Raw genomic sequence first — 14,173 nt, 5'->3', positions numbered from 1 at the left:
GCGGGGCCCGCCTGCCCCTTGTTTCTCGGCGCAGCGTCTCGCAGGCATTAGTGTGGGCAGCCCTAAGGGGGCCTTCAGCAGAGGGAGCCTTCGCCGCCGGAGCTCCGCGGCGGCGCTGTAGCCATGGCAACCAGCCGGGGAGGCGGGGCCGGCCCGGGGGAGGAGCAGAAAGAGGGAGAAGCGGGTTCCTGTGCCGGCAGAGGTGAGGGGACGGGCCGAGGGTGAAGGGAGACAGGAAGGTCATAGAGCGGGTTCGGGGGAGGCTGCAGAGGTGCTGAAGGGTCTGCAGCATCTCTGTGCCCAGGAAAGGCTGAGGGAGCTGGGCTGTTCAGCCTCCAGAGGAGCCCAGCTGACAGAGGCCCTCAGCCCTGGGTGTCCCTGTGTGCAGGGAGGGTCACAGCAGGGACCACGCTCTGCTCCAGGGAGCTGGCCATGGCACCAGAGGAACGGGCAGAACTGATGCCCAGGAAGTTCCCCCTGGACAGAGGCAGAACTTTCCTGGGCAGTGACTGAGCCCTGAACAGAGACCAGAGGCTGTGGAGTCTCCCTCACTGGAGATATTCCAGAGCTGTCCAGACACACTGCTGTGCCATGTGCTCTGGGATGGTCCTGCTGGAGCAGGGAGGTGGGACCAGGTGAGCCACTGTGGTCCCTTCCAGCCTCACCCACTCTGGGATTATGGGAGAGGCAGGAGGGACCAACCTTGTCCTGCCCACTGCCGGTCGTGTTCAGAGTTCGGGCCTCCGCCATACCCCCCGGGCCGCGGAAAGCGGCTTTGAACAGCACCGGCCCGGCCATAAGACACCCCCGGCTGTGCTGCTGAGCCGCTGGAAGCTGCCCGTCAGCGAAGGGCTCAGCGCGGGTTACCTGCAGATCCTCTTTACCGCAGATCCAAAGAGCTGCTCACGTTTGTATTTCTCGTTTATGTAGAATCCCAGAATGGTTTGGGTCGGAGGCACCTTAAGGCTCATCCAGTTCCACCCCGTGCCATAGCAGAGACACTTTCTACTACACCACATTGCTCCAAACCCTGTCCAACCTCAGCTTGGAAATTTTCACTATTGAGGACATTACTGCAAGTTTGAACTCTTTCCTGTGTGATTTTTTACAAAGGAAGAAGAGTTTCCAGCTTTGCCTCAAAGTAGCTTCTGAACATTAATGTGATTTTTCTTGATTTGGAGAAATACATTGATTTTTTTGGGGGTAAAATATTTTATTTTGTCTTACTGCAATCTGTAGGGTAGTTGGAGATCACTTTCATGTTTGACATATTTTCACATGTGTAAAACAAAAATAAAAGTAACACGTGCACTCAGTGCTGTCCACTGAGCTGGGAAACAGGATCTGCAGCAGATTCAGATTTTTAAGTCTTCTTTAATTTAATTTCATAATTCATTTCCCTGTGTTTAAGGCCCTTGCTGGGAGCTTAAATGCTGTGATTTTGCTGAACTTTACTCCTGACAAAAAGACCCGCACTGAGAGACTCTGACACCTGTTTTCCTATTTCCCCATTTTCCAGGGAGTGGTGTCATTGCTGAGGGCCCTGATGACACCACAGCCAGTGCCACAATGACATTCACTGCACAGAAGTGTGGGATCTGCTTCCAGCCCCCATCCATCATCCTCATCTACAGAGATGACAGCCAGGAGAAGACTCGCCAGCGCATCATGCCCGTCAGGAATTTCTCCAAGTTCTCAGGTGAGGTGCATTCCTTCCCATCTGGTCCCCTCCAGACACATGGAGAGGAACTCACTGGTAACAGCATTGTTAGTAACCACTGAGTATCCTCCTAGCAGTGTGCAGGGGGGGCTGTTTTGGGGTAGTGTTGTCTCCCTGAGGAGCCCAAGGCTGCATCTCAACCTGGGCATCTCTCTGAGCCTGGAGGGTTTGGAGAGACCCCCTGGGAGGGTTTGGGAGATCTGTGTGTGGGAAGAGGTTTGTTGCAGCTGCAGGGGCTCGTGTTGGCTCTCCCCAGACTGCAGCAGGGCTGCCGAGCAGCTGAAGAACAACCCTCGGCACAAGGCCTACCTGGAAGGGGTCTCACTGCGTCAGCTCCAGAAGCTCTACAGCTTGCTGAGAGGCCATTTGGAAGGACACAGCCTGGCTGAGAGCTTGGAAAAGTTTCAGCAGGAAGAGACCATTGACCCAGAGGAGGATCTGAACAAACTGGATGACAAGGAACTGGCCAAAAGGAAGAGCATCATGGATGAGCTCTTTGAAAAGAACAGGAAGAAGAAGGATGACCCTGACTTCGTTTACAACATCGAGGTAGACTTCCCACAGGATGAGCAGCTGGAGTCCTGTGGCTGGGACTTGGATTCAGATGGAGAAATCTGATTCCAAAGATGTCCTGATGGACAGTTCAGAGACAAATCTCAGCATCCCAGCAGAGAGGACAATGTCATCGTGCACATTCTGCCCCACAGAACTGATGCACATTAGCTTAGGAGAACCTGAGGGACACAGCAATCCCAGGCTTAAGTGAGCTTTGTTTAAGAAGCCAGACTTGATTAAATGGAAACTGGGCAGCTGAAATTGTTGGGTGGTTTTAGTCTTTTCCTACATAAAAGAATTTTAAATTATTTAATCTTTCAATTTTTTTACATTTCAGTCAGCTTCAGCTGAAAATGAAGCATTAAATATTCATGTCCTGAAGACACTGTTAAAGCTGAACTGTACAAACAGGGTGATTATTATTGCCTGCTGGGAAGTTAAATATGTATCAGTCATTCTGGATAAATCAACTCTGCATTGAGGATATTACTCTCACATTTCCCTAGCGATGCTTAAATCTCCAGCTTTAGCTTACAGAAAAATAAATCCTCACATTTAAGAAAAGGAATATCTTGAAAATGAATTAGTCTTGAAAGTACTTTTGAAAACACTATGATTTCAAATTGCTGCAGTGGGATGGTTGGTTCCTTACACTGCTGAATGATGCTTCCTCAAAAGTGCTCAGTTCTGGGAAAATGTGGTTAAAGTATCCAAAAAGAACAGAGTGGTAGAAGGTCAAAGGCTGGGGGTGGTTCTAGAGTAAAGCAAAACCTTTAGTCATCCCACTGAAGGTTTTAATCCAGCTGTCTGCCTTGGCTGATCTGTACTAGATCACTCATGTAAGAATTTATCTCATGTAAGAACTGGAGGACTAAGATTAGGATTCTTTGGGAAATTTTACAACTCCAAAAGCTTCCTGGGTTTTGGCTTTCTGAGCCCAGGCAGCTGTGAGGGCTGTGGGTGGGATGGGTCTTCATCCCAAACTGAGGGGCCTCAGCAAACTGCTGCCTCAGATAACTAAGACGAGTGGCTGGAGGGGCTCTCTTCATGCACCCCAAAATTTTCACTGCTGTGAAGAACATGCAACTAGTGTCAGTTAAACCACAGTGCTTTTCCATCACTAGAGAGGACAAGGGAGCTCATCTTGGCCGAGGAGGTCTTCAGTTAGGAGACAAATGGAAGCTGATGCCTCACTTGCCATAATTAAGAAAATCTAAAGGCTGGCTCAGCTCTCCCAGGACCAGAAAGGGCATGCAGGGGTCTGGCACAGGCCTTGCCTCAACTATTGCAACATAACAGCACAGAAAGATCTCCCACCTAGGAGGGAGGGGGCCACCCCTGGGACCTCCCCTCCACTCCCAGCCTGCCCCCAGCTTCCTCCTGGCTGGGCTCAGAGGACGTCGCCTGTGCCCAGCTCCAGGCATGGCCTCCTCACCAGTGAGAGCCACCTGAGGCCAAACAAGTGCCTGGATCATGGGGTTCCTACAGGCCCATTCCTCCAGCCCACCCCAGCCCTTCAGCATGGAGCCCTACTGGTCTGCCCAGATTGGGATCCTCTGTGAACTTGACAGCAAGGCTCTTCACAGGCACCTTTAGATCATGCATAAAGACAAGAAATGGAACAGATCCCAAAACAGTCCCCTCAGCAGCCTCCTGCTAGAGCACATCCTACTGACCACAGCCCTCTGCTCTTCATTCCCACTGATCCTCACCTGCCTGGCTGCCCACCCATCCACACTGTGACATCCACACTTGGATGAAGAATGCTGTGGGACATAGTGTCCAAAGCCTTGCTGAGGCAGATGGAATCCTCCACTCTCCCCTCACCTACAGATCCATCTGTTTCATCCTGAGAGGAAAGCATGTTGGGCAGGCATGATTTACCCTCAGCAGTCCATGCTGATTTCTTCCAGCCACCCTCTTTTTCTAGAAATGTGCTCCAAAGAAAGAACATTATTTCCATGGTTTTCCTGATGTGAAGAGTGTTGGGAACATGGTTCCCAACATGAACATTCCTGGATCTGATGCTCCCTGTGATGTCCTTTTGGCTGTTACTGAAGCTGGGTGGGACCTTGGGTTCTCCACTCACCAAGGACCTTCCCTGATCACCTTGGCCTCACAAAGATGGTGAGAGCAGCTTTGTAAGGACTCTGAAAGTGGAATCTCCTCTTGCTGCCCTGACATCTCGTTCACATCACAGCTCCAGGTGAGCCTCAGCATCCCAGCCACAGTGCTGAGGGAACGTTAAGTATCCCCATCAGCTCTATACAACTGAGAACACCACCCATGCCCTGGGCAGTGCCGGGTGCCCGGGTTCCTCCCTATATGTTCTCCCGTGGCTGCACCCCACACCCCTCACCGGATGGAGCAGCAGCATTGCCATGGCAGTGAAGAGGACACACTCCCTGCTCTGAGCCCATTCCCAGCACCAGGGAGAGGGGAGCTCCCAGGGACACTGCTCACCCTGCCAACGGGGAGACGCCGGAACGCACCCAGGGGACAGTGCAGGGATGCATTTATAGGTCACTGCTGTCCCCCAGGGTGCAGCTTACGGGCAAAAGAAGGGCTGAAAGAGGCTGAGGGATTCCCCAGTTGGGGCCTGGTTTGGGTTTGCCTATTTCAGTCTAAAATTGGAGCTGAAAGTGGCCATTTCCGAGCCAGATCTGACAGCTGGGTTTCCAGAGCCTTTACTGCACTCGGCCCTGGTGGAGCTGCCAGCTGGTCTAGCAGTGTCTGACCCACACCGTTTTCCAGCCTTGCACAGCCACCAGCCACACAAAGCTCCCCTGTGACCCCAATCCCCATCCCACACCTATGCCTAGGAGGTTTGCCATACTGCCAGCCTCGGCTCCCCCTGCCTGCACCATCCCTGGCATCCTCCTGGCCCCACGCCAGCCTTGGGCATCTCCCTCCATCACCTCCCAGGACAACTCCACTGGTTTTGAGGCCCAACACACCCCACATCACCAGCTGAGCCCACCCATGGCCAGGCAAGGACAAGCCCCTGGCATTGCCACTCCAACACTGTTGCACACTTTCCTGTGCTCCATCCCCATTAAACATATTTCACTGGAAAAATCCTGATAGTGCCACAGGAATAAAGCCACTCCAGTTCTCAGCAGGGCTTCTGAGTTAACACAAACCACCATCACTTCTCCTTTTCCCTCTCAGTGACCCCCGAGGAACAGAGCAGCACTTCCCCAGGTAGAGTTTGGTGCTCCAGGAGAGCCAGAGTGTGCTGTGACCAGAGCTGGGTGGAGGAATCCCCCAGCACTGCTGGAGTGGAGCTTGCACAACAAGGAGGAAGGATGTCTCTTGCTTCCTTTGTATGTTTAATCCAGCAGTCACTGGAGAAAAATAAATCCGTGATAAAATATCGCCAAGGGACATAATTTACTCTCCTGCTTTTCAATCCAAGGGATATAATTTACTCTCCTGCTTTTCAATCAATATTTCACATCGTTGCAACTTGGGCTGGTTTTAGTGGACTTTTCTAACCCAGACCGTGACTTAGTGAAGAAAAAACACCCCCAAATGTATCTTTCAGCCCTGCTGACCATGCCTATCTTATCAGCACACACGGTGCTCACCCAGGGCTGCCTGCGAGTTTGGCAGTGTTGGGAAGAGCAGTGTGGAAAGCTGTGGCTACAGATACCCTTCTCCACAGCACTCAGGTGATGTTTGCCCCAGCCTGGGGCACTCTGTGGAAGCTGGTTGCAGATACGCAGGACATTTTGGGTTGTATATAGGTGGGAATAAATAAAGGGAACTGCCTGAAGGGGAGGAAAAACACCGCTGGAGAAAACAGTCACAGAATCCCAGAATGCTCTGGGTTGGAAAGGACCTTAAAAACCCATCTGGTTACAACCCCTGTCATGGGCAGGGACGTTTTTCTCTAGGCCAGATTGCTTCATATCCCATCCAACCTGGCCTGGAACACTTCCAGGGATGGGGCATCCACAGATTCTCTGGGCAACCTGTCCTTTCAGCCAAGAGGTTGTTTCACATCGTGTCCGCTCAGCTGTCACCAACACCAGCTCAAGGCTTCTGCTAAAGACATGTTCCTTGAGGATTCCCAGTGCTCCATCACCAGACACGGCCCCACAGCCTTTGGGGGGCAGGAATGGCAGCTCTCCCAGCACCTCCTGTCCTGCATCCATCACGTTTCCATCTTAACCATTTCAGAGGGGTTATCACCTGTAACCCTGCCCACTCATATTGACCATTCCCGAGCCTTTCCTCCTCCTCAGCCATCAGTAAGGGCCAGACGACACCCCACACCGGGTTTTCACCATTTTCAGCAGCTTCTCCTTGAGCATGAGGAAGACCACCACGAAGGCCACCAGGAGCGTCAGGCAGGTGGGCAGAGCCAGCACCAGGTAGAGCAGCGCCAGGTCAGCCGTCTGCCAGCGGCAGCTCTGCAGGACGGGCTGGGGCAGCGCGCTGGGGCTCAGCTTTTGGGAGCCGTGGCTGCAGGTCACCTCCCGCCCGTCGGGGACGTGCAGCCCCTCCGCCTGCTGCAGGGCGTCCCACCAGCCCAGCGTGCAGCAGTTGTAGGGGTTTCGGCTGAGGTAGAGCTCCCGCAGGCTCCTCCCCAGCGGCAGCTGCGCCACGTCTGGCAGCGCCGGGAGGCAGTTGTCCCGCAGGTCCAGTGTCCGCAGCCTCAGGGCGCCCAGCGAGGTGGGGAATGCAGCCAAGGAATTCCCTGAAAGGTCCAAGCACACGAGGCTGTTCAGGGCAGAGAAATCCACGGCGCTAGAGGAGAGGCTGGTGTTCCTCAGAGACAGCACCTGCAGTGTCAGGAAAAGGTCCTGCAGCCACCCCCGGTCCCCGGACAGCGCCTGGCGGTTGTCGGAGAGGTCCAGGTGCATCAGCGACGTCCCCCGGAAGGGACGGCCGCCCAGCCCCTGCAGACCACAGCCGGCCAAGGACAGATGGGTCAAGGTCTCCACACCCCTGATGTCCACACAGGGGACACTCCCAGCCTCACCTGGCTGGGGACAGAGGTCAACCCGGTTGCGGCTGAGGTCCACGGTAGTGATGTTCCTGGTGCGGGTGAAAATCCCGGGAGGAAGTGCCCGCAGCCTGTTGGTGCTGAGGTTGAAGAGCTGCAGGCTGGGCAGGATGTCCCCAACACCTACCTTCACCCCCAGCTCCACCAGCTTGTTCTGGCTGAGGTCCAGCTCTGTCAGCATGGCCAAGGGGTCCTCCTCTGGCAGGTGAAATGCTTCCAGGCAGTTCTGGTTGAGCTTCAGCTGTGTCAGGGAGGGCATCTGGGACAAGAAATCGTCCGGCAGGCCCCAGACCTGGTTCTGGCTCAAGTCCAGGAGGCGTAGGGAGGAAAGATTGCTGTAGCAGAGCTCATCCCAGAGCCTGACCGTCGTGATGTTGGTGGAGTTGCCATTGATGATCAGGAACTGCACGGTGACATTGGCCAGGGAGGTGCCATTGGGGAGGCGCTGGTAGAAGCTCATCCTGTTGTCCTGCAGCAGCAAGGAGTGCAGCTTGCTCTGCCGGGGCAGCACAGGGAAGAACAGGAGGCGGTTGTGGGACAGGTCCAGCACCTCCAGCTCAAAAAGATCATCACTTTCCAGGGTCAGAAACCATTCAATGTTGTTATTGCTGGCATTGAGCACCCTGAGCTGGGTCAGGTCGAATCCCACCAGACACGGGAGGTAGTTATAAGCTATGTTGAGCCTCTGCAGCCTCTGCAGCCCTTCAAAAGCTTGGTCAATCTCAAAGATGTAGTTCCTTTCCAGGTTCAGCTCCAGCAGCTTTGTCAGGTTTGTGAAGACATATGAGTCCAACCTCATGATGACATTCCTGGCCACAGACAGGGACTCCAAGGTAGGGAGGTTTGAGACCAAAACCGACACCATGTCCTCGGTGAGCTGATTTCCAGCCAGATCCAGCGTCCTCAAGGCTGGCAGAGCAGAAAGAGCAGCTGCTGTCAGCGAGTAGTTGGTGAAGAGCAGGTTGTCTGTCAAGGAGAGCACCTGCAGGCCTTGGCTGCTGAGGAAGGCACGGGGCTCAATGAGCTCCAGCCGGTTCCTGGTCAAGCTGAGACGCCAGAGCTGGGGGTACAGGAGCAGAGAGGCATTGCCCAGGACCCGGATAGTGTTGTCATCAAGCAACAGCTCCTCGGTATCCCCTCGGAGGTTTCCTGGGACAGAGCTCAGCCATCTCCCAGTGCAGTCCATGATGCTCTGGACCTGAAGGAAGAGGATATGTAACAGCACTCTGAGGGGCAGGAGATGGAGAGGGAGAAGTCTGGGGGGCAGAATGAGGGTGGAGGAGGTGGCTCTTTGGTTATAGCCTTGGCACACCAGTCCTCTCCAAGCCAGTGGTTGGGATGGAGAAGGTGTGGAGATGCTGAGTTGCCTGGGCTTTGCCAGACAGGACCAAGCACTCAGAGGGGTGAGGGTTCACAGCAGAGGACTTACGAGCTCACAGCCCCCAGGAGATGCTGCCCAGGCTGCGTCCACCCTGCTTCCCCATCCCACTGCCAGGAGGAGCAGAAGCAGAGAGAGACCAGGGAGCGGGGCCTCCATCTCAGTGGTGGCACTCCTGTGGAGAGGGAGACAGAGGTGAGAAGGTCAGAAGCTGCAAACTGTTCACCCCAAAAGGCCCAGGCAACCTGGGCCACCACGAGAAGGGGCAAAGGGCCTTGGGACTGAGCCCACCCACCCCAGCAGAAACCCCTGTGGGGCTCCCCTGGTCTGAGCCTGGAGGGCAGGGGCAGAGCAGGGACAGGGGCGGCAGCTCAGTCCCACCCAGAGCAGCACACGTGCTGAAGGCACTGTCAGTGCTGCACAGCTGCTCATGAAGGCCATTGAGCTGCATCCCTCAAGCAGGGTGTCACCCCAGCAGGGCTCATGTCCCCCCTGTCAGCACCAAACCCTCCCCCGGGGGCACCACCTCACCCAGCCCTCACCAAGTGCCCCCAGTGCCCATCCCTGCTGGGGGCCCTCCCAGGCAAGCTGAGGCTCTCCAGCAGGAGCTGTCCTGTTACCCACCTGGTGGGACTGGAGCTGACGGCATTTGCATCTGGGGAAAAGCTGAAACTCAGGCAAATGAGCAGCAAGGGCTCAGCGAGTGTTTGGCATGCAGCACTTCACAGCTGCCACTGTGTGAAGGAGAAACAGGGTTATTTTGGGCAGCCCAGGTAGCCAGAGCCTGGCAGGACAGAGGGAGCAGGGCATGTCCTGGGCTGTGTCCTTCCTTGGGACAGCCAAAGTATTGAGCTGGTGCCTTTATTACTCTGGGGGGGATGGAGATGAAGCCCCCCTTCCCCAGACTGCAGCTGACACACAGCACTTTTGCCCTCTCAAGTCCTTGGTCTCCAGCAGCACCTCATACCCAGGCACGCTGGCAGGAGAGAGACCCTGCTGTGTCCTTGCTGCACCCGAAAAACCCTGGGTTTGCCCCTGGCTCCTGAACCCCTCTGTAGGAACTCACATTTTCCTTCACCCAGCTCAGCCTTTCTTGGCTTCTTCCAACACCAGAAGCGCCTCCATCCCCGCAGTGCTCCCTGGAGCTGCAGGGACAGCACCTGCCTGGCCAGGAGAGCAGGCAGCAGCCCCGGCAGGAAACCCTTGCCCGCAGCCCTACACCAGAGCCCACATCCAAGAGCTCTGGGAGCTCCTGGGCTGCTCCCCATGCTTCACACCAGCCCCAGCATGGGCCCACACAGCCGCAGCCCTTCGAGCGTGGGCATCAGTGACACGTGGCCACCACACATCCTCAGACTGGCCCAGGGGCTCCCCAAAACCCCCAGGGTTTTCGGCCGGCACAGGTATTGGGGGCAGCTACTCACCGTGTGGTATGGCGGGTGGGCTTTGGCACAGTCCATCCCGCAGGCCTGGGGGGCTCCTGGGGCCAGGGCCGGGGTGACCGTGCGGGTCCCTGTGCCACCCGCGGGTCGCTGTCCCACCCGCCCTGCCCTCGCTGCGAGCACCAAGATAGGCTTTGCGGAAGGAGCCAACGGAAACTGCAGTCACATGGAGGCAGCGAGCACGGCCCAGCTCTGCTCTCTGAGCTCACTGAGCTCAGCACTCCCAGCCCGGGTCATGCCCTCGCACACGGCAAGGAGGAACCACGGGCTCTGGGTGGGCAGAGAGGGGTGTGGGGGAACCAGCCCCACTGGGGTCACACAGCTCCTGGGGACGAGCCAGCGCTGGGGACAAGCCTTGCGTGGTGACTTCTCTGTGCAGCTCCAGCAGCAGAGCCCCTGCTTGGGTTTCTGGGGATGGTTCTGCCCCCAGTCGTGTCCCCCAGCCATGCCATCGATCCTGTGGGGTGGAGAAATGCTGGGGTACCCCCACCCTGCCAGGCCGTGTGGCCCCCAAACTCCAGAAACCAGCATAAATTACCAGGCAGATCATATTCTTGCCTTCCCCCTAAATTTCATTTCTTCTCTGGGAGGAGGCCCACCTCTCCCATGTTACTCACAAAAAAGCCCTGTGGTTTCATTTCCTCCATTTTCAAGGAAGTTTGACGTATAAAAATCAAGAAGGAGAAGAGAGAAGTGAACAGGAGTGGCAGAAGCTCACAGCAGGGCAAAATTCCCATGGCATTGCTCAAGGGCACATGAAAGGCTGAGATCAGCTGATGACCACAACCCCCTCATCCCAAACCCCTCACCTGGCCCTTGAAGACATGGGAGCTGGCAGAGCTGTAAAACTGGAGCATCCTCAGCCGTGACCACACTGCACTCACTGGATCTGGAGGCTCCTGGGAGAGCTTCTGATGAGATTCCTTCTCGTGGTGCCACCATCAAGGTGATGCCCTGATGGTCAAACCGGCTTCCTCCTGCAGCCCAGCAGGAACTGGGAGAGAAAACAGCCTGCTTCATTGCCTGCTTTGCCCCCAGCCCATCCCCAAAGCCAAGCCAGCTCAGCCCCCATCCCCAGCAGCAACATGGGCTGGGAGAGCCCCCCGCATGGCCCAGCCAGGTTTCCCCCACCCTGCTGTCCCTGGAAAGCAGCCCCACTCCCGGGTTGACCCCACAGCTCTGTGCTGGGGCATCGGCAGCAGCACTGCTGCTCACACTTTCCCCACATCCTGCAGTAGGGTGGTTCTGAGAACATCCTGAAGCTGCTGCTTGCTCCCCTCCTTCCCTCACACCCCCACCCTGCCCTCCCACTAAGGACTGGGTGTGTGCTTTGAGAGGGGTAATTTATTTTTTTTAATATCAGCACAGTAAAGGGACATCTGCCAGGAGCTGCACCTCTGATCAGCTCTTCAGGAGGCTCCAATCCAGCTCGATGGCCCAGGTGGGTAAAACTGAAGGAGACTCAGCTGCTCAGAGCCATGTCCCAATGTGCAGCTGCAATTCCTGCAGCTGTAGGAGAGGACTGGGAATCCCCACATGGTTTTACATGCTGTGAGCTCCTTCCGCTCCTCCCACCTCCTCTTCCTCCAAACCATCTTTTTCCCTTAACAACCTTCAAATTGTCAAGTACAAACCAAGAGCAAAGCTGTGACAAGAGGGCAGGCTCCCGGTTTCCCCTGGAATGCTGCGCCCGGTGCAGGACCCTCGGGGAACTGCAGCAGGAAACAGCAACCCCATCGCTGAATGAGAGTTTTCCTGCAGGAAATGTGATTTATTCCTGAGTGGAAGCACCAGGAAAAGGTCACTCATGGTTCACAAAGCAGCAGGACCTGGTGAGTGGGGGAAAAGTGAAAAATAACTGTTTCTCCATGGGCTTCCTTGACTCCCACTGGGATGGAGAACTGGAGAGAATTAAACACGTGGTTCTGCAAGGGATGATGGTGCAAAGCATCATTAATTTAATTTATTTTATTTAATCGCCTGCTCTGGATAAAACAAGGGAAGCTCGAGGTCTCCTGTATGCCAGGAGCTGCCAGCAGCAGTAGCTGCCTCTAATTTAAGAGGAACTGTGAACACAAAAAAGAAAACAGAATTTGTTACATGGGCAAAAGGGAAGAGCTAAAATGGACAGCTCAATGCCTGAACTTTAAACTTGAGCTCTAGAGTTTCATGTGGCTGAATTTCCCAATGGGAATCCACCCAGTTTAACTCCATGGAGTGGCTAGGGACGTGTCCCATGCCAGGATGGTGCATTGCTGCACAGGAGCATTGCTCACAGAGCCCCAGCAGTGCAGCAGGACTGGAGCTCTGCAGGAAGCACAACTCCCCTCGGGGCAGTTCCTGCAGGGGAAACCAGGGGACAAAAATCGAGGATTTATAATCAGCCTCAAAACCACTTTTTCCCCCGAGTTGTGGCCAAACCACCACCCTGCTGCTTTCCCTGGGTCCAAGGAAAGGCACCTGCCAGCTCTTGCATTAGTCACTAAAGCTCCAGGCTCTGGTTTTGCAGTGACTTGTGTGTCTGAGAGCTCCTGGAGCCCTAGCACCCTCCTGTGGGAAAATTCCCCCACCTCACTCCTGCTCCCATTCCAGCAGCTGCCCACACTCCTGGCTCCTTCTGCTCCACAATTTCACATTTAGCCACAGCCAAGCTCAGCCTTTCGCCCCTATTCCACAGAATCACAGGATGGCCTGGGTTGGAAGGGACATTAAAGCCCATCTTGTTCCACCCCCTGCCATGGGCAGGGACACCTTCCACTGTCCCAGGTTGCTCCAAGCCCTGTCCAACTTGGCTTTGACACTTCCAGGGATCCAGGGGCAGCCACAGCTTCTCTGGGTACCCTGTGCCAGGGACTCCCCACTCTCACAGCCAAGAATTTCTTCTATATATTTCCAGGTGTCAGGAATCTCCGAGCTCTTGCCAGGTTTTCTGATGGAAAACAGGGTTCAAAGAAGACTTCTTTGAAGCCAGGATTAGTTCTGGGTTGTTCTGAGGAGAGCCCTGGGCTTGCTCGCCCACCCTTGGAGCATTGTGCTAGCTGCCAACACCAGAGGAGCTGGGGCTGTGGGGGATCAGGGAGGAGGCAATAACCCCCCAGACTGACAACAGGAAACAAGCCTGCAGGGATACAGGTGAGCTGCAGCACAAACAACTGGGAAAATGATGTCTTGGGGCTTGGAGGACACTTGATCAAGGACCTGAACACCAATCAGGAGCCCCACACAGCAAGAACTTCATAAAGGATCCCACCTCTGACCCCTCAGTCCCCAAAAGGTGTCCATTCCCACTGTCGGACTCAGAAGAAATGTAGGAACACGTTCCAGTGGGAAGCAAACCCATGTTCCTGAGAGCACAGGGTGGGAAGGGAAGAGGGGAGCTGGTCAGTGGCTCGGCCACAGCCCCTTTCCAGACCCCACCCGATTCCTTCCCGCAGGCAGGTCCAGCCCACACAGCTCCACCCGCGGTTACTGCTCTTCCCCATCAGCCTGTAAATGAGGAGGAAGCGGCAGGAGAGGGAAAGCTGCAGAAGGGATCTCATTTCCCCCTGTTCCCACCCTGCAGCCAGGCTCCAGCACCTCTCACAGCCGTTGCACAGCCACCATGCCCAGCCTAAGGTTTGAGGGCTCCTCGGGATTCACCAGCAGCAGGCTGAGGTGAACCTCCTCCTGGGAGAGCAGGAGAGCATCCAGATCACATGGTGTCCAGAGCACAGCATGCAGCAGGGTGTATCAGAGGCTGGAGCAGCAGAGCCTTGGATTTCTGAGCAACTGAAAGCCAAGTATATCCACTCCCTATGATCTGAGACAGTCCAGATGCTCTGGACAATGGCATCTGTAGGAGAAGCCAGTGCCCGAAGTCAGAAAAGACCTCTGATCCTTTGCCAAGAGTGGTTGTGGCTGCCCCTGGATCCCTGGAGGTGTCCAAGGCCAGGCTGGACAGGGCTTGGACCAACCTGGGATAGTGCAAGTTGTCCCTACCCATGGAAGGGGTGGAACAAGATGGGCTTTAATGTCCCTTCCAATCCAAACCATCCTGTGATTCCATGGTTTTCCTCCTATATCTC

At 55.3% G+C, this 14,173-nt stretch overlaps 2 protein-coding genes across 6 annotated transcripts; one reads left to right on the top strand and one right to left on the bottom strand.

Moving 5' to 3' along the window:
• The first annotated feature begins 71 nt into the window (after positions 1-71).
• CEP19 (centrosomal protein 19) lies at positions 72-2,839 on the top strand. Of its 2 annotated transcripts, none has more exons than XM_085069909.1 (3): positions 72-202; positions 1,520-1,699; positions 1,977-2,839. In XM_085069909.1, exons 1-3 carry the CDS (start codon positions 124-126, stop codon positions 2,336-2,338), a joined length of 621 nt encoding a protein of 206 aa, XP_084926035.1. In that variant the 5' UTR covers positions 72-123; the 3' UTR covers positions 2,339-2,839. The 2 variants fall into 2 exon arrangements, with proteins under 2 accessions (XP_084926035.1, XP_084926036.1); XM_085069910.1 differs by lacking the exon at positions 72-202 and adding an exon at positions 356-635.
• A 2,749-nt stretch (positions 2,840-5,588) lies between these two features.
• Positions 5,589-11,334, bottom strand: NRROS (negative regulator of reactive oxygen species). Of its 4 annotated transcripts, none has more exons than XM_085069904.1 (4): positions 11,241-11,334; positions 9,292-11,103; positions 8,719-8,842; positions 5,589-8,487 (listed from the first exon to the last, which is right to left on the bottom strand). In XM_085069904.1, exons 3-4 carry the CDS (start codon positions 8,824-8,826, stop codon positions 6,529-6,531), a joined length of 2,067 nt encoding a protein of 688 aa, XP_084926030.1. In that variant the 5' UTR covers positions 8,827-8,842; positions 9,292-11,103; positions 11,241-11,334; the 3' UTR covers positions 5,589-6,528. The 4 variants fall into 4 exon arrangements, with proteins under 4 accessions (XP_084926030.1, XP_084926032.1, XP_084926033.1 ...); XM_085069906.1 differs by lacking the exon at positions 11,241-11,334 and having other exon boundaries at positions 9,292-9,395; positions 10,912-11,154; XM_085069907.1 differs by lacking the exon at positions 11,241-11,334 and having other exon boundaries at positions 9,292-9,401; positions 10,919-11,154.
• Between the last annotated feature and the right edge of the window lie 2,839 nt (positions 11,335-14,173).

This window comes from Lichenostomus cassidix, chromosome 9 (genome assembly GCF_008360975.1).
Source record: "Lichenostomus cassidix isolate B80296 chromosome 9, HeHo_3.0, whole genome shotgun sequence".
NCBI classification, from domain to species: domain Eukaryota; kingdom Metazoa; phylum Chordata; class Aves; order Passeriformes; family Meliphagidae; genus Lichenostomus; species Lichenostomus cassidix.
This window is presented reverse-complemented; position numbering and strand designations above follow the sequence as displayed.